The sequence below is a fragment of the Passer domesticus genome, chromosome 2 (genome assembly GCF_036417665.1).
Source record: "Passer domesticus isolate bPasDom1 chromosome 2, bPasDom1.hap1, whole genome shotgun sequence".
NCBI lineage: Eukaryota > Metazoa > Chordata > Aves > Passeriformes > Passeridae > Passer > Passer domesticus.
This window is the reverse complement of record NC_087475.1, coordinates 954,020-972,784: the sequence shown is the minus strand read 5'-3', so window position 1 is coordinate 972,784 and position 18,765 is coordinate 954,020. Positions and strand designations below refer to the sequence as shown.

The window sequence follows — 18,765 nt, the reverse complement described above, 5'->3', positions numbered from 1 at the left end:
GCCTCTGCTGCCACCTCTGTGCCCACGGGGCTGGCAGGGCTGGGCCCCCTGGGGGACAAGGCTCAGGCTCCTGGGCACTCACTGCTGCCAAGGCTCTGGCCCACAGCTCACAGCTGATGCCATTTCTCCATTGGGACAGCTCCTGCCTGCTCCCATCTTCCTCCCATTGGGACAGCTTTGGCTCACTGCCATTGTCCCAGCAGGGCAGCTCTTGGCCTGCAGCCTCTGCTCCTTGGCACAGCTCCTTGGCACTGCTGTCTCTCACCTGGGACAATCCCAGTTCTCTCCTGTCTTCCCATTGGGACATGTGGCAGTGCACATCTTGTCCCCATGGTGAGAGCTCTTGCTACTTCTCACCTTCCCTCTGGGATAACTCTTGGGTACTGTCCCACAGGGAATTTTCTATGACACTCCCATCTCTCTACAGGGATGCCTCGTGGCATCTCTCATCTTCTTCCCATCCCAACTCCTGCTGCCCATTCACATTTATTTCCCATTGGGATATCTCTTGGCTCCTCACACATTCTTCCCACTTGCACACCTCTTGCTACATTTCACTGTCTTCTCCCTACTGGTACAGCTCCTGGACTATGACAGTTTCCTTCTGTTCACAGAGCTCTTGCAGTGTCCCGCCTCTTTACTGGTAAACTTGTCAAACTCTCACACGCACCTGGCATTTGTACAGCTCTTGGCTGCTCTTGGCTCCACGCTGCGACATTTCTGGGACACCCAGAAATTTTCTCGGATATGTCTCTTGAACACTGGGTGGTTCCACCCAGCTGGGCAAGGGGCTGGCTACCAGGAAATGGACTTATCCTTTTCCTGGTCACTCTCCTTCTCTGTCACTGTCGGCCGCGATCGCTGTTGGCGTGCAGCGCAGACAGAGCCAGGGAGCTGCTTCCTGCACAGAGAGCGGCTCTCCTGGCACTGGGCAGCCCAGGGCTCTGCGCCCCTTAGACACCCTCAGCCAGCCTGGGGCTCCCTGATGTCACAAGGCTCTCTGGCCAGCATCACGTCCCACATCACAAAGGGCCCCGACACCGTCTGCTGTGTCACAAAGGGCCACCCCCGGCAGCCCAGCATCAGTGCAGCAGACAGCAAGTGGCTGGGAGCAGCCCCCGCACTTGTGGCCTTGTGGCCCCTGCTGTGCCCAGAGCCCCAAGAGGCTTTGGCCACGCTGCCACACGCCAGCCCCAGCCCCACAGTGCAGAGCCCTGGCTTTGCCAGCTGCGCTGCCCAGGGCAGCAGGAATTGGCCGCAGGGACGGGCCGGGGACTCGTGGGCAGCGGCTGCAGGAGCGGCGGGAGCCCGGGCACCAGGGGTGTCCCTCAGGGCTGTGCCGGGCACCGGGGCTGCTCCCTGCCTTCAGCACTGACAGCCGGGGCACCGAGCGCGGCCCGGGCGCCTTTGGCGGGCACGGGAAGCCGAGCGGGGCAGGGGCAGCAGGCAAGGACGGGGCCGTGCACGGGCACCTGGCCGGGCTGCAGAAGCGGCACCACGAGAGCCTCCTGCGCTGCCACAAGGCCGGGGCCCGGCTGCTGCCCCTGCCTGGGGCCGCTGCCTGAGGCAGCCGCTCCTGCAGCTCTGGCCTGGCCTCTGCGGCGCCACGGGCACAGAGGCCGGGCCGGGGCTCGCTCCCTGCTGCCCGCAGGGCGCTGCCGAGGGCTCCCCGCCCGCCGGGGCCGGGGCCGGGCGCTGAGGGAGCGGCGCCGCCATTGCTGCCGCCCTCAGGGGCTCTGAGGGGAGCGCGGCTCCCGCCAGCCCCGCTCCGCCCGCACGGGCCACACCAACACGGAGCACAAAGACAGACGGCGCTGAAATTGTGTCCGTGCCCTGCCAAATGCACCCAGACAGGGTCCCGAAGGGCTTGGCTGGGCTGTGACAATGTCAGCCCTGGGCCCAGTTGTGTGAGATGTGACAGGCTTTAGTCTATTTCTGACACCCAGAAGCTTTAGTCTATTTGCAATAAAAGAACGAAGGTTTTAGTCTCTTTGGGATAAAAACCACTTTGGATTGCAGTACTCTGTTTTACACTGGGATTAAAAGGCATAATAAATACTACAATGGTATAATTCAAAATCCATGTAGGTTAAAAGTCACAAACAGGTAGTTAGCAACATCTCTACTGTCAAAAGGAAAGCTGTGCTATAAAAAATGTGCACAGTTCTGTCACTTCTTGCTCTTGTCTTCTACAACTTTTCCATTTCTTTCCTACACTCTTCTTTATTGTGGAACCATTGAAGCAAACCTGAGCTCCATCAGGATAAAAACCAGCAGCTGGCTCCAAGGCTTCCCAATGGCTGTGGAGCTCCCGGAGGACTCACACGCTTCAGCCGCGCACAAAAGCACCTCTCCTTTCCCAGGCTGCATGGCAGCACACAAGGAGTCAAATCAGAGTTCCTCCTGATTTCCTTGGCTTGCCCTGCATCGTTTATCCAGAACCTCCTCTGGGAGCGGTGAGTGAGAGGAGACAGATGCAGTGTGGCTCTGGATCATCTCTTTTCTCTCCAGTTTTCCCACTGACACAGCTCTGAAGTGGTCATGTCCATGGTTTGAGTGATCCACAGCAAAAATGAGCAACACGGCTGAAAAAGTATTTTTGCTCTCGAATCACAGCATGTAGGGAGGCACATGCTTTGAGGAAAGCAAAATGCAGTTCCTTCCCCACTGCTGAGTTTCAGAAGGGCCACAATAATGGATAATGCTGGAGAGACAGATGTGGGCTGTGCTGAGGTTAAAAGAGGGGAAATGAACGTGCACAGCACAAGGAGATATCAAAGGTAACAAGTGCCTGAAACACCTGACTCACAATTCCACCAGCTCGGGGATTCTGTATTTATCAGGTTTGCTGCCTTAGTGCTGAGAGGAAGGGACAGAGCTGGGGGAAACTCCTGCTGTGAGTACCATGTCCTTCCCATCCGGCACCCTTGCCAACCTCGAGAGTTTTGCCTGTCCTTCAACTGAATAACAATTTAAAATGTGGGTTAAGATCTTTAGGTATAGCATTAAATCTCAATGCAGTCAAAAGCAAAAGGTAACGAAAGGTAACTACTGGTAGGGGTTGGATACAAAAAGACTAATGAAACCATATTTTTTCCCTCTTTAATTTGTTCTGGTTGAAAACCAACAGCGACTGAGTTTGCTGTAGATGTTCTGACATTTTTAAGTGTGGCAGGGTAGACAAGATTCTTATGTCAAGACTGCTTCTTTAGACACTGAATGATGGAAACATTCTGCTCAAGGGAATTTAAAAACCCTGAAGTCATGGAAGCTTCAGAGACCATTTGAGCTGAGGTACGAAGAATGTTTAAATTCTGTTCACTGCCTGCAAGTGTACACTGATTTATTCCACAAATACATTTCTTTATCTTCCCCAGCTGAGAAATCAGGAGTTGTGTGTCAGAACTGGATGACTTGTCTCTTTCTTGCTTGATTCTTCTGAACTATTTCCATAGTAACTTTGGCCTCATACAATGGGATGGGTTCATCCAGCTGAGGCCTGAAATGAAAAAGTGCTGGTGAGCACACTCAGACCACCAGAAATATCACAGGACAGACTTTACTTTCACTGTGCCAACCTCCCTCCTCAAACAAAGTAACATTTTATGGCTTTGCTCCAGTGCACAGAAGAAGGAAAAAGCCCCAAAGCAAACAGGAGTAACAAGTGAATGAAAAGAAATTTTTCTTGCAGGGGGAAAATGAGGGTGGTGGGGAGGGTTCTGCTCAACAGCAGTTGTTATCCTGCTTTAAGGGAAGGGATCTTCCATTCCCACCTTATTATAGGAATCTTCCTATAACTTCCTGAAGCTCTGCTCAGGAGTGTTAGTTTAGTTAGTTAGCCAGAGTTTTCTACTCCTAATGCTGCATTAAAAAACCCACAAAAATCTCCATATCTCTCACCTGAAAATGCCATTTGATAATTTCTCCATGATATCTTCCAGGATGGGTATCCAAGAGGACTGTTAAGGAACAACAGAGCTGGAGAGAAATCTCTTTAAATCACAGGTGCTGGTCACAGCCCTGTATTGATACAAACTCAGCAAGATCAAGGCAAAATGAAAATGAGCCTCAATTCCAGGCTTCAGATCAGATTTTTACACTTGTTTCTATATCAGAAACCTCCTTTCCTGAAATAGGAGGCAGAAATGAAATATGGAATATTTCAATTACTTCAACATGAAAATCTTCAGTATTTCAATATGAAACACAAGTGCAGTCTGCACTAGTACAACATCAATCAATAATTAATCAATGGGATTTTTTGTGCAAAATGAAGAGAACAGATTTTGGGACCAGGTAGCTGTTGTGACTGTTCATACAGGCACCTGATCAAAAGCCAAAATGAAGTTGGCAACACAGCAGAGGCTGGAAATTCTTGGAGCACACACTGCCATGTGAGGGGTCTGTGAGTTAAGGACCACCAGCCACGACAGTATTCAGTCTTTGTATAAAACCCAAACAACAACATTCATCCTTCATTTTAAGGGCCATCAGGCTGGTACTTGAAGCTCAAGTTCTTTTAAGAAATGATCCATTTGTGATTTCTTCAGATGACAGTAATGCCAGATGCTCCAGAATTTCACAAGACACACAAGTTCCTAAAGCCAAAAGCACCCAAACCTTCCAGGGCTGAAAATGTCCTGCCCAGGGAGCTCAGTCCAGCTGCACCAGCCCAAATGTAGGAGATATTCCTTTTCCTGTTCCCAACCAACATTGCCCCTCCATAAATTTTAGGTACAAAACAAATCAGTACATATTCTGTACACAATATTTCTGTATATCATAGGAAAAGGAAATAAAGGAAATTTTAGGAAGTCAAATAAAGGAAAAGTTAGGAAGCCAAAATACTTCAACTTCTGCAGTGAACATGAGTGCATTAAGTTCACAGGTGATGCATCTAATGCCCAAAAGCACAACTAAAAAAAAAATCCAAAATATCACTTGCATAAAATAAAAACATAGAGGATCAAATCTTCAATTAAAATTGGTTCAATAATGAACCAAAACACTGCATTTTTTCACCCAGAATGGGTGTTTTGCAGCAATGCTTTTAATGAAGTTTGTAGAGACATTTTCAAGGCCAGGTTGGACACTGGCCTGGGACAGTGGAAGGTGTCCCTGCCCTGGCAGGGCTGGCACTGCCACCAAACCAGTCCTTCCCACCAAACCAGTCTGGGATGTATTTAAAGAATGCAGAAAATACCTTAAAACCTGAGTGTCTCTTGTACCTTATCTCCTCCTTTCAGCTGGGTTGCAGCCCTGAGCAGAGCAGAACCTCTCAGTGGGATTTCCCACCTGTGTTTTCACTCCTTGGAGCAGTGGGAATTCCACAGCACCACCAAAGGATATCGAGGTACTTCCCCTGCTGCACACTGGACAAGTTCCAGACCTCATCGTTCAGGAAGGACACTGTGGCTCCCTTAAGGAACAAGGAATAGCTGTCTGGAGGATCCAGCTGAAACAAATTGAAGAAAAATGTTATTTAGTTACATTTTCCCTTATAAAAACAAAGGTTAAATGCTTATTTTATAGAGATGGTTGAACCAAACAAAAAACACCCCTTGCCCACTCTTAAAAGAGAGGAAACTTGTAACACTGACAGGTTGAAACAACAGTTTTATGTGTGTGTATCTCTGTTTTCTGTGGGCAAACTCCTCCCTGCCACAGGCATCTTTACCTGCAGCTTCCTTTCCGTGGTGATCCAGCGTCCCCCAACCCCAAGCAGGGTGATGATGTCGTGCTTGTGAGGCAGCAGCTGGCATTTGGAAGCTGGTTCATCTTCAGCACTGTACAACCTCACTGGAAGGAGAATAAAACCCTCTGAGCTCAGGAGAAATGTGGAAAATTCAATATATATTTATTTCCACACCTTTCAGTGGAACTCTATTGGTTGTTTCAGCTAAAAACCATTGAAAAACTCTGAATTTATTATTTTACTTATACCCTGAGTATTTTATGCACTTTACTCAGAATAATTTATAACTGTTAATAATAAAATAATATTAATAACTATTTTATAATAGTTCTGAAGTTATTACTCAGAGCAATACTTTGTTTATATTCATATTCATAATACTATATAGTAACAATATAGATGTAATGTAGCCTGTATTATATAGTATATAACATAATATAGTATATTATATATAATATACTATATATAAGATATAAAATATATATAGTGTATATAACTTAATGCACAATGTATAAGACACCTTATATAACAACTATAAAATATAGTACAGTATATAATATAGTATATTATAGCAATAATATTATGGTAATAATATTATAGTATATATAATAAAAATAATATATAATTTATAAATTATACATCTAGATACTAGTATATATTTCGATACTATTATATATTTATATACCACTATATATAAATATATATCAGCAGTATGTTATAATATATATAACTATATAACAATAGCAATATATATATAATATCTAGTATAATAGTATGCAACAATATTTTATTTACATAACTCTGAATAGTAACTCCAGAGGTTTCACCTATGAGAGTTGGTTTCCAATAGAGGTTGACAGTGCTGTTAATTACGGTTAATTTCTGAATTCAAACAAGGCAGCACAACCAACAATGTCACAGCTCCACTCTCTAGAACCATTTTTAATAGAGGTTTCATCTATGAGAGCTGGTTTCCAATAGAGGTTAACAGTGCTGTTAATTAGGGTTAATTTCTGTATTCAAACAAGGCAGCACACCAGCGATGTCACAGCTCCACTCTCTAGAGCCATGTTTGATTTCCAGTTTCAAACAGAGGATTATTTCAGCCACATTTACAGCTGGCTGGGGGTGCTGGCAGCAGTGGGTGCCAGAGGAGCTGTGGAACAATCTGGAAGGATTGCCAGGGAGGCAGGAAGGGCTCGGGGTACCTCCAGCATCCAGCACGATGTCCACGCCCAGCCCGCCCGTCTCCTCCAGGCAGCTCTCGGCCACGTCAATCTTCCCGTGAGACACGTCCAGCACTCGGGCTGCCAGAGCAGGACAGCAGCAAAAGCACTTCAGATCCATGGAAAAGGAGTTTAGGTGCTCAAAGCTGAGAGCTCAGACCTGAGCAGCACACGCAGCTCCTGGGCTGCCAGAGCAGGACAGCAGCAAAAGCACTTCAGATCATGGAAAAGGAATTTAGGGGCTCAAAGCTGAGAGCTCAGACCTGAGCAGCACACGCAGCTCCTGCTCTCTGCTGCCAGAGCAGGACAGCAGCAGAAACCACTTCAGATCCATGGAAAAGGGTTTAGGTGCTCAAAGCTGAGAGCTCAGACCTGAGCAGCACACGCAGCTCCTGGGCTGCCAGAGCAGGACAGCAGCAAAAACCACTTCAGATCCATGGAAAAGGGTTTAGGTGCTCAAAGCTGAGAGCTCAGACCTGAGCAGCACACACAGCTCCTGCTCTCTGCTGCCAGAGCAGGACAGCAGCAAAAGCACTTCAGATCCATGGGAAAGGGTTTAGGTGCTCAAAGCTGAGAGCTCAGACCTGAGCAGCACACACAGCTCCTGCTCTCTGCTGCCAGAGCAGGACAGCAGCAAAAGCACTTCAGATCCATGGAAAAGGAGTTTAGGTGCTCAATGTTGAGAGCCCAGACCTGAGCAGCACACACAGCTCCTGCTCTCTGCTGCCAGAGCAGGACAGCAGCAAAAACCACTTCAGATCCATGGAAAAGGAGTTGAGGTGCTCAAAGCTGAGGGCTCAGACCTGAGCAGCACACGCAGCTCCTGGGCTGCCAGAGCAGGACAGCAGCAAAAACCACTTCAGATCCACAGAAAAGGGTTTAGGTGCTCAAAGCTGAGAGCTCAGACTTGAGCAGCACAAACAGCTCCTGCTCTCTGCAGGGACCACAAATGGGTTTGCAGCTACACCCAAAACAACCTGGCACATCTTTTTTTGTTTTTTTTTTCATTTTCAACACAGTGCAAAATCAACACCAAAAGTATGAATGAAGAAGTTAATTCATGAGTTTGTTTGCCCAAAAGGATAAAATGTGGCATTCTAAGGTTAGAAATCCTTCTCTAAGTTCATTCTTTGCAATTCTTGGCCAAGTCCTGGCTCTCTGGGTCTTTAATTAAATGCTTAGATGAAGAATTTACATCTGCTCTTGAAATACTGCTGAACTGAAAGCCCCAAGATATTTTCCTGTCATGTATCTATGATGCCCTGTTAATGGTTGGTTATAAAGAGGAAACACAGAATCAGGAATGAGAGAATCCTGGAATGGTCTGGGTTGGGAGGGACCTTAAGGATCCCATCCCACCCCTGCCATGGCAGGGACACCTTCCCCTGTGCCAGGCTGCTCCAGCCCCAGTGTCCAGCCTGGCCTTGGGCACTGCCAGGGATCCAGGGGCAGCCCCAGCTGCTCTGGGCACCCTGTGCCAGCCCTGCCCACCCTGCCAGGAACAATTCCTCATTGCCAAGATCCCACCCAGCCCTGCCCTCTGGCAGGTAAAAGCCATTTTTAATATTATACAGAGAAGGAGCAGCCACAGGGTTTGTTTCATCATCATGAGGTAGAACAAACATTTAGAAACTAAACAGGCCAAAGACCCCACAGCAAAATGAGAACTGAAAGAACATCAGACAAATGTGGAGGCCTGAGCTGGGATCTGCACTCACCCACCAAAGGCTGCCGGACTCCTGGAATGGGATCCCAGCAGCAGGGAGGGAAGGAAGCAGAGAGGGAAGAAAAATGCAAGGAGCTGGTCATTAAGGATATGAACAAATCATCAATAAATGCCTTGGGTTTGGTTCTTTTTGTCCCTTCAAATCCCCAGTCAAACCATAGGATGCATTCAAATCCCAAGTAATTTCCTCTTTTTTTTTTCAGTGAAGTGAAATGATTTCACTGGAGAGAACACACAGTCAAAATTTACTAAAGATGGGATAATAATTAATTATTAATGATAGCCACATTCCCCCTATACAAATAAACCCCCATAATATCCTTTTCTTCTTAGTTTCCTTCAGTCAAGAAGTTAAAAGGTTTTTCTTACCAGGGCAATTTGACATGGTATTATTTCTATAAATAATTTCACTTTTTGAAAATTAATTCTGGTTTCATAGACCCAAAGCCTTGCAATCAAAAAGAAAAGGCCAGAGTTCCACCAGTTTACTATTTTCTGATTTCTGTATAGCAAAAATGTCCAGTTTTGTTCCTTAACTCAGTACAATAGTTCAAACAGTACTTATCAAATCCTGGTCAAGTTCCTTCCTAAAAAATGCTGGAAAAAATCCTCACCACTGTGGAAAAGGCCAAGCAACAAACTGTAATCTAACTCTCCACAATCCTTTGTCATTTATGTATTTCACACAGAATAAAACCTCACAAAGCAAACTAAAAGAAAAGCAGGAGGTGCCCTTGGGAGCAGAGGAAATATCTGTGTTTGTGTAGATACTTTTCCTTGGGTTCTCCAACAGAAAATCCCATCTCTATCATCTCAATCCTCATTTCTAACATCTCATTCTATTGTTTATGGAATTTTCTGTCTCTAGCCTGAAACACAGGCATTAAAATGTCAGAATTTGTTAAAATCCCCTCCTTCATTCTATTGTAACTTTTACTCCAGAGATTACTAAAGACAAAATAAAACCCCATCCTGTTGGTCTAAATACAATTCCTGAAACATTACCAGGAACTTCTACTTCAGGCACTGGAATCACAATAATTAACAAACAAATCAGAAAGCCTGAACACTTTTAAAAGCTTTTTGTTTTTGCACTCAAACTGATTCTCTCTTTAATGCTGTACCCAGGTTCTATTTCTTTATTTGAAATAAAGTTGCAGTTATCATTTTTCCCCCTCAGCCTTTCCAGGAAGCAGCTTGGTATGCTCAACAACGATAACACAAACTGCTGCTCACTGAAAACTGCCAAAAACTAACCAAAAGTCCACTGAACAAGCACAAAACTGAAAATTCTCCACCTACAAACACAAGAAGCCAATTAGAGCTTGGGTTACTTATGCTCTATTTGACATTAACATTCAAAGAAATTAAAAATGCTGTAAAAAGTAACTCAGGACTGTGAGAATAAAATTGTTAAATCCTTTCCCAAGTCATGAATTTTTCATATAATTAGCAAAATATACCTATAAAATGTTACAAAAGGAAGTTTTAGGTCCTCAGTATTTCCTCTTTGGCCCTGTAACAGCTGGTGCAACAAGGCTCTGCATAGCAACAGCATTCCCAAAAATCTTCCAGTTCTGATGTCTGTCACGACTGCCAGTGCAATAAAATATGTAAACACAGAGACAGTAAAAAAAAAAAAAGGCTGCTGGAATCAGGTAAAAAGGGTTTTTTTGGGTCAAATTGCAAAAAAAAAAGTGTTGCTCTGAAGCTGCAGAGAAATGAGTCTGGCAGGTGCTGCAGGGGCAGCCCTGGGGTGCTTGGTGGCAGATGGGGCTGCACAAGGCTCCCCACAAAGGCATTTTCCAGTTCTCTAACTCCAGTGAATGCCAGCAACTGAAAAATAAACCTGGCAATCACACTGCAGCACTTGGTTTTTGCAGGAGGAAGTAGCAGGCACCAGTTTTAACCTTTTGCTGCAATCCAGCCAGATTGACAATCCATCCTTTCTTTTAAAACTGTCTGAGTAAAGGAATATTCCACTTTCCTCCACAAAACACCTCAAAAATTGTGGTCAGAAAAGATGCCAGTAGCTCCTACACAGAGTATCTTCTCATGTGGTTTTCAGAGGGATAAAAAACCCCAAATTTGAAGTATGAAAGGGAAGAAGTCAGGGAAGAATGCAAGTGCTGTGTGTGAGGCCAAGCTCCTTCAGAAAGCAGAATGCAGAGGCTGTGCACGTCCAGCTCCAGCTGTGGCAGCACCTGACCCTTGATAAAAGCCTTGCAGGAGCAATCTGAGGCTGCTGAGTGCTGGTGTCAGGTGTGTGAGCCCTGGCACACGCTGGGGAAGTGGTGAGTCAGCAATCCTTCCTTCCACAGCAGCCACTGCATCACACGGAAAGATTTCCTGAGCACTTAGGCCAAAAGCCAGCACTCAGCACTACTGGGAAGTATTGCCAGTCATTACAACTGAAATGGGGAATTAAAATGCTATTAGATACACCTAAACCAGAAATTAAGTACCTGTGGAGCACAGAACTAACCTGAAAACCATTTAATTAGACTATTTATCAATTTGTGTTTAATTTTTACAGAAGTAAGTCTCTAGACCTGACAGAAAAAAAATATTTTGAGGCATTCTTTAGGCCAAACTTCAGCACTGAAGGATAAAACTTACCCCCAGCAGGTCTGAGCCTCTCCAGGTACTGCTTGTCCTCCAGGCTGTGGGCAGTGGAGATGACTTTGGCCCCTCTGTGTTGGGCCAGCTGAATTGCAATGGTACCAAATGGCTGAGAGGGAAAAAGCAGGTTCATTGATTAATTAATTAATTCATTTATTCACACCAACAATTTGATGTTGTTATAAAAATTATATTGTAAAGGCCAGTCAGGAGAGCACCCAGAAATGAACTTACTCCTGCAAAAAACCCACAGCTGATCAAAGAATTGAATATTCACAGACCTGCTTCTGTCCTAAGTGAGGCCAAAACAACTCTTCAGTGACTGGGGAGCTCTGAATGAACTTTTGGTCAGTAACTGTCATCAACAAAATAACTCAGATTCTACTTTAATTACCACAGCCACCTTCACTGCAGTTGGAACTTGGAGCTTGAAGGGAAAAAAGCTCCAAGGAAAAGACCCCAGCCATGTTTACATTACAGAACCTTGGCTGAGGGGACCCCACATCTCCATTAGCACCAAGAACTGCAGGATGCAAATCAAATTATTTACATCCAAGAAAATATAAAAAGCAGAGGTGGGAGAGGACTAAAAAATAAGGCATTTTCCTGCAATTATCCCTGAGAGCTCAGGGCAAAACTGTGTCAGTGCAGGACAGCAGAACACCCTCCCTGTCTGCACCCCACTCCAGGCAGGACGATATTCCTGGCCAGGATCCCTCATGGGAAAGCCCTCCCTGCAAACCCACAAAATGAAGGGCACTGCCAGGAATGCAGGGGCTGTGTGCTAAGGAGATGTGTGCAGGGGAACCTGTGACCCTGCCCAGCTGGTACCCACACTTGCTCCATCCAGGACGAGGACACTGGTGCCAGGGGACACCTGGGCCAGGTAGTGCAGGGCCGTGTAGGCGCGGAGCCCGTCCCGCAGCGTGCCCGCTGCCTCTGCCCAGCAGAGCTTCTGTGGCTTGTGAACTGGGGGGACAAACACAAACACACCAATAAACACACCCACAAACACACCAGAGAGTGGTAAAAACCCCAGCAAAATCCCTGGGCTTATTTAGCCAAACCTGTCCAGGAGTCAGGAAGGTTCCCCCTCCAAACAGGTCAGCACCCCTGGCTCCTGCTTCCCTCTCGTATTAAGAAGCCATGGAGGGGATATTTTGTCATATTTTACATGATTAAATCAGGGATTCAATTTTGATATAACCAAGTTTAAGGGAGCCACCTCATGGCTGGAATTCATGGGCAGTCATAGAAACAACACAACCCAAACTTAGATATTTAGAACCCCAAACTAGTTTGGGTTGGACAAAGCCCATCCAGTGCCACCCCTGCCATGGCAGGGACAGCTTCCACTGTGCCAGGCTGCTCCAATCCCTGTCCATCCTGGCTCTGGACACTTCCAGGGATGGGGCAGTCACAGTTTCTTTGGGAAGAGCAAATTTTGAGCAGAAGAATAGCTTGTTCAAGGTAACAAACTGCTGGAAGAAGAACAGGGACTCCCACATTTAGTATCCCACTCATTAAGGTAATCTCTGCCCAGAAAGGGAAAACTGGAAGCTTACAATAATTGAAAACAAAGTTTCAATACTAAGCTTTCCCTGACCCTCATCCCTGAAAATCCCTGTCTCCTTGCTTCACCCCATCTGTTACTCTGGTGCCAGGTGATATTCTTGGACTGAGTCAAAGGGAAGAAAGCAAATTTCTCCTCATTAAATGTTTTGACAGATTAGGAAAAAGTGAACAACAATTAAGCAAGAGAGTGGGAAGTTAGAAGGGAAATAAAAGGAAAAGGAAAAAAACAGGGTCAGCTTGTGTGGCTTAGGCCATCATGAATTGTGAAATGGTGACAGCAAAGAAAAAGCCCTTGAGAGCACTGAGTGTTTAAACTTCTGTGACTTGGTGGGGCAGCTGGAATTTTGGAATGTTGGAATGGAAGGAGTGTGCCCAGAGCCCCAAGGTAATGGGCTCTCATTTAGAAAAGCTAAAACAAAGTCTACAGTAAAAATTATTATTAGCAAAATGTACAATCTACAAACCCAAATAATGCTCGTGAACCAGGACAACTTCACAGACACCAGACTCCTCAGAATCCAGGGGCAGAATTCCTGAAAAACAAAGGAACACAGACCTTGAATTTCACACAGGGAATCATTCCAACCAAAGCATTGTCCCAAGGAATTCCCTGCTCCTGTTTGGGTTTGGTCCCCTCTTGGCAGGTTCAGGAGGTAGGAGATCTTGGCCAGGTCCCAGCCCAGGGCACAAGGAAGTTCCAGAGGTACATTTTGGGATTGAGGGAGAAAGAATGGGGACACCACAGAGTGCTGTCTGGTACTGGCAGGTGTCATTTCTGTCTGGTGATGTCTGAGCTCATTCCACACTCTGAGTGCTCCCCTTCCACTCCAGGCCATGGATCACAGAGCAGGGATGAGGAACAGAGCAGCCACCCCACAGCTCTCCTCTCCTCTCCTCTCCTCTCCTCTCCTCTCCTCTCCTCTCCTCTCCTCTCCTCTCCTCTCCTCTCCTCTCCTCTCCTCTCCTCTCCTCTCCTCTCCTCTCCTCTCCTCTCCTCTCCTCTCCTCTCTCTGACCCTGTGCTTTGCAAAGGCAGCACCAAAGGCACAGGAAGAAGCAGAGGATGAACACACAGGAATGTGGAAGTGTCAAAAAGCAGGAAAAAGAAAGAGGAAGTGCAGGAAAAACAAACTACCCAGGGAAGGCAGAGAAAGCAAAAGCAGAGAAGGCAGAAAAAACTCTTCCATCCTGGTTATAACTGAGCTTTTTACCTTCACTGGCCACAGAACTCTGCTGAACAGGAGGTTCTGGCACCTGCTCCATCTCCTGAATTAACATCCCCTCTACCCCAGGGAAAGCCATTCTTTTCTTCCCTCTCCCCCACAAATCTCACACTCCATTTAGACCAAAGGGTTTTGCCTTGCAAATTTGGCTGCTGTGTCCAGTCTTTCCCAGTTCCCACTGGAAATGAGCTGTCCCCAGGGAATACCCAGTCTCTAGGAGCTGCCTGGAGCAGTTTTGTGCCATGAGGGAACAGTGCAAGAAGGACAATGCCCAAACACACTCTGCCCCATCACTCCCCACTCTGTCCTCCTCCAACCCTTTCATCCAGCACACAAAAAATAAACATGAGGGACAGAATGGCTCGAAGAAATAACTCCTCTCTCCTCAGGCATCACTCACAATTTGGTGGCTAACACAACATCATATTTCAAATCCTAAGGGAGCATTCTTAGAACAGAATTCCCATTTATAAGTTTATTCCTGTGACAGCAGTTTAATTTTGAAAATACATGGTCAATTTAGCCTTACCAATTATTCTAACCCCAGCCATTCATTATAAAAAGATGACTGTTGGTGTCAGTTGAGGCAAACAGGCATTAACTTACCCACCACTTCATCATCTGGCTGGAAAAAGGTCACCTTGCTTCCAACTCATCGTGGAGAGGTGAAAAGGAGGGAAAAAGGGAAAAGATAAATATTTATAGCAGGAATGGGATGTGCATTTGGAAGCCCTGGTTATCACCAGCTCACAAAACTAAAGATACACATTTCTTGTGAAAAAAACCCATAATTCTGTTGATTACACACATGCCAAGCCCAAATGGAGGCACAAGGAGCTGCATGCAGGACACACAGGTGGAGTGAGAGCCAGGCTGGACTCTGCCCCTCAGGGGAGTGCCACCAGCACTGGGAGCACCCAGGGAAGCTCCTGAGTGCCCCACCCAGAGAGCTCTGTGTCCTGGGGGATCCCTGCTCCCTCCCTCCCTCCCTGGGCACTCACCTTCCAGCACAACTCCCGAAATTTCTCGCCCCACAGGCACAAGTTCCTTCTCCAGCTTGATTTCTGACAGGAGCTAAATGGAAACAATGCTGGCAGCATTCTTGCTAAAGCTCTGTGTTTATAAATGTGTTATCATCTCACTGTGTTGCATCAGCACAAAAAGCTGGGGCTTTTTATCCAGGGGAAGGCAGTGCACACATCCCTCAGTCAGTGTTAAACCAAGGCACTGAATTCTGTATTTAAATTTAGAAACATATTAAGAAATAAAAGCAGGGAGTTACTAGCAGCCAAGCCAACCTTGGCTTAGAGTGCAGATGAAGATAAAAGGGATTTACTGCAAGAGATCCCACAGCTGATCTGTCTCCATGAATCAGGAATCAGATCCCAGTGTGCGAGAAGCCCAGCCCAGCCCTGTGCCTGTGGAAACCTTCCCCGAGGATCCCCCTGATGGGCACACCCCAAAAAAGTCCTGTGCCCACTGCCAGCAGCCGAGCCACAGCCTCAGCCTGTGCCAGGCTTGTGCCAGGCACCAGCGCAGGGCCAGGCAAGCACAGACAGCCCCAGCCCTGCACAGCACCCAGCAAATACCTCTGTGTCCAGCTGGCTCAGAGCACAGGCTCTGACCTGCACCTTCACATCGTGGGCTCTGCTGGCAGCCACGTTCTCCTAGGACAGATCCACAGGGGCTGGGTTACACACTGCCTGTGCCCCAGGAGCTCCTCCAGCTCCTGAAGGCACTTCTCCACTTCCTGGGTTGTTTTGTGGGAGAGCAGGCAGCTTTTGTCAGTGAAAAGGGGTTTACAACAGCATTTTGAGTGCAGCACTATTATTATTATTATTTTTTTTTTTTTTATTTTATTTTTATTATTATTACCATAGTATCGTTATTATCATTATTATCATTATTATACTTACTAACATTATTGTTACCATTATCATCATTACTATTAATTTAATTTTATTATTATTATTATTAGCATTAGGATTAGCATTTTATTATTATATTATTATATTATTGTATTATATTATTATTATTGCAAACTGGTCACCAGACCTTACTTATCATTATTATTATTATGTTACCATATTATGATGATCTTATTACTGCAAACTGACAATACAATAATATAATACAATAATATAACACAATATTATTGTATAATATTATTGTATTATATTATTATTATTGCAAACTGGTCACCAAACTTTACTTATCAATATTATTATTATGTTACCATATTATGATGATCTTACTACTGCAAACTGACAATACAATAATATAATACAATAATATAATACAATATTATTATATTATATTATATTATATTATATTATATTATATTATATTATATTATATTATATTATATTATATTATATTATTGCATTATATTATTATTATTGTTGCAAACTGGTCACTAGACCTTACTTACCATTATTATTATGTTACAATATTATTATATTATTACTGCAAACTGACCACCAGACCTTACTAAACCTCACCAGCCACTGACATTATTTTTCTATTGAGGTTTTTTCATTTATCTGAGGCACAAATCCTGACAGACCCACTGAGGTCAACACTCAAATCCAAAATGATGTCAAAGGAACAAGCCCAGCAAGAACTGGAGTTCTCACCCCAAACCTGATAAGATTCCTCAAGCTCCATTTCTACTTTTTCAGGGACTAGAAAATTCAGCCAGGAAATGTGGACCCAGGGTTTATTTTTCATAAATAAAATAAAATAAATAAAAGCTTGTTTGTAAAGTCTGGCCACCAAAAGTGCAGGGCAGTGGTCTTGGAAGTTGTTATTATTATTATTATTATTATTATTTTTATTATTATTATTATTATTATTATTACTATTACTATTATTATTACCACCATAGTATCATTATTATCATTATTATCATTATTGTAATCATTATCATCATTATTATTATTAATTTAATTTTATTATTATTATTAGGATTAGGATTAGCATTGTCATTCTGCCTGATGACAAAATGCACCTCCCCTCCCTTCCTCCCCTGCCTGTGTGTGCAAGGGTCCCAGCAGTCCTTCCCCCAGCCTGCACGAGGTTTCTGTGCCTCAGTTTCCCCCTGGCACTCAGCCACACTCTCGTGTCCCACTGCCTGACGGGCAGAGCAGTTCTGAAGGGAACTCACCCTTTCCTGGAACACAAATGTCATTTCCTCTCCAGGAGAGCTCTGCTGAGCATACAGGGCCTTCATAGTGACCTGAAAAACACAGCGACCACACTGTGACATCTGCAGGGCCTGTGGGCAAACCCGATTAAATTAAATTACATTAAATTACATTAAATTAAACCATTCTGTAAGAAACACAGCCACTGTGTGCAGGCAATTTGGGTCTTTGTGATACAGAAGCTCTGATCCAGACCAGCAGGTTTAGATGCCCACAGCAGAGAAAATGCACAGGACTGAGGATCCCAGAATCCCAGACTGGTTTGGGTTGGGAGGGACCCCAAATCCCACCCAGTGCCACCCTGCCATGGCAGGGACACCTTCCCCTGTGCCAGGCTGCTCCAGCCCCAGTGCCCAGCCTGGCCTTGGGCACTGCCAGGGATCCAGGGGCAGCCCCAGCTGCTCTGGGCACCCTGTGCCAGCCCTGCCCACCCTGCCAGGAACAATTCCTCACTGCCAAGATCCCATCCATTGCTGCCCTCTGGCACTGGCAGCCATTCCCTGGGTGCTGTCCCTGCAGGCCTTGTCCCCAGCCCCTCTGCAGCTCTCCTGGAGCTCTGTGTCCCCACAGGCAGCGATGCAGCACAGCAGAACCGGCCCTGCAGGATTTATTTATTGTGCCCCGGGCAGTGCAGGGCTCTTTGCCACTGCACAGGGAACACGGGGAGCTCCCGTGCGGGAACACAGCGAAACTCACACTCAGGCTTCACCAAAAATCACCGCTCGGCCTTCCCCTCTGCTCTCCCGGGCCCTCCTCAACCGACGCGAGCCTTCAGAAAGGAAAAAAAAAAAAAAAAAAAAAAAAAAAAAAAAACCAAAAAAAAAAAAAAAGTAAAACTGAGTTAACCAGGAAAAAGGAAAGGAGGGGGTAGAGAGGCAGGAAATCACGGGACCATTAGTGCAGCTCTCACCCCTGAGGGACCACCCGAGGCCCCGGCCCGCACCCAGCGGCTGCAGCAGCCCCGGCCCGTGCCTCGGGGCTCTGAGCGAACCCGGCCCGCACCCAGCGGCTGCAGCAGCCCCGGCCCGTGCCTCGGGGCTCTGAGCGAACCCGGCCCGCACCCAGCGGCTGCAGCAGCCCCGCCCGGCCCTCAGCGGCTCCGCGGGGCTCCCGACGCGCCCGCGGTTGCCATGACACCCCTTCACTTCCGCCTCGCCCCAGGCACCGCCCCCCCGCCCTGCAGCCAATCATAGACTCCGGCAGCACGGTGAGCGCTCGCGATTGGTCGAAGTAGCCGCCATTCATCAATCCGGCCATTCAGTCCAGCCGAGGCGGGATTGGCCCGCGCGGGTGTAACTCATTCAATGAGGGGATCAGGGAGGCCTCTGGGGCATCGCGGGGAGAGGGAGGAGACGCGGCCGGCGGCTGCCTCACGAGTTAGCCCCGTACGCACAGCGCGGGCCCTCACCGCTCCCCGAGCGCTGGCCCCTCAGCCCCGCACGGCCGTGATTGGTCAGGGAGGCGAGGCCCTGCCGCTGTCCCGGCCTCTGATT

At 46.4% G+C, this 18,765-nt stretch overlaps 1 protein-coding gene across 4 annotated transcripts; it reads right to left on the bottom strand.

Annotated features, from left to right (window-relative positions):
- Window positions 1–3,086: 3,086 nt before the first annotated feature.
- CRYZL1 (crystallin zeta like 1) lies at window positions 3,087–18,745 on the bottom strand. 4 transcript variants are annotated; one of them, XM_064405237.1, is made up of 15 exons: window positions 18,681–18,745; window positions 17,969–18,041; window positions 17,233–17,304; window positions 15,656–15,733; window positions 15,068–15,140; window positions 14,673–14,717; window positions 13,309–13,377; window positions 12,105–12,238; window positions 11,267–11,378; window positions 8,640–8,660; window positions 6,904–7,002; window positions 5,678–5,799; window positions 5,350–5,455; window positions 3,901–3,946; window positions 3,087–3,499 (listed from the first exon to the last, which is right to left on the bottom strand). In XM_064405237.1, exons 3-15 carry the CDS (start codon window positions 17,296–17,298, stop codon window positions 3,400–3,402), a joined length of 1,071 nt encoding a protein of 356 aa, XP_064261307.1. In that variant the 5' UTR covers window positions 17,299–17,304; window positions 17,969–18,041; window positions 18,681–18,745; the 3' UTR covers window positions 3,087–3,399. The 4 variants fall into 4 exon arrangements, with proteins under 4 accessions (XP_064261307.1, XP_064261290.1, XP_064261303.1 ...); XM_064405220.1 differs by lacking the exon at window positions 18,681–18,745 and adding an exon at window positions 18,183–18,437; XM_064405233.1 differs by lacking the exon at window positions 18,681–18,745 and adding an exon at window positions 18,216–18,437.
- Window positions 18,746–18,765: the final 20 nt, after the last annotated feature.

Bases quoted from the DNA above. Each gene is read 5' to 3' on its own strand.
- CRYZL1 (XM_064405237.1), bottom strand. From the start codon at position 17,298: ATGAAGGCCCTGTATGCTCAGCAGAGCTCTCCTGGAGAGGAAATGACA. The intron at 15,141-15,655 runs GTATTTGCTGGG...GTTTCCATTTAG, and splicing joins TGAGCCAGCTGGACACAGAG to CTCCTGTCAGAAATCAAGCT. The intron at 8,661-11,266 runs GTAAGTTTTATC...ATCCCATTCCAG, and splicing joins GAGGCTCAGACCTGCTGGGG to GAGTCCGGCAGCCTTTGGTG.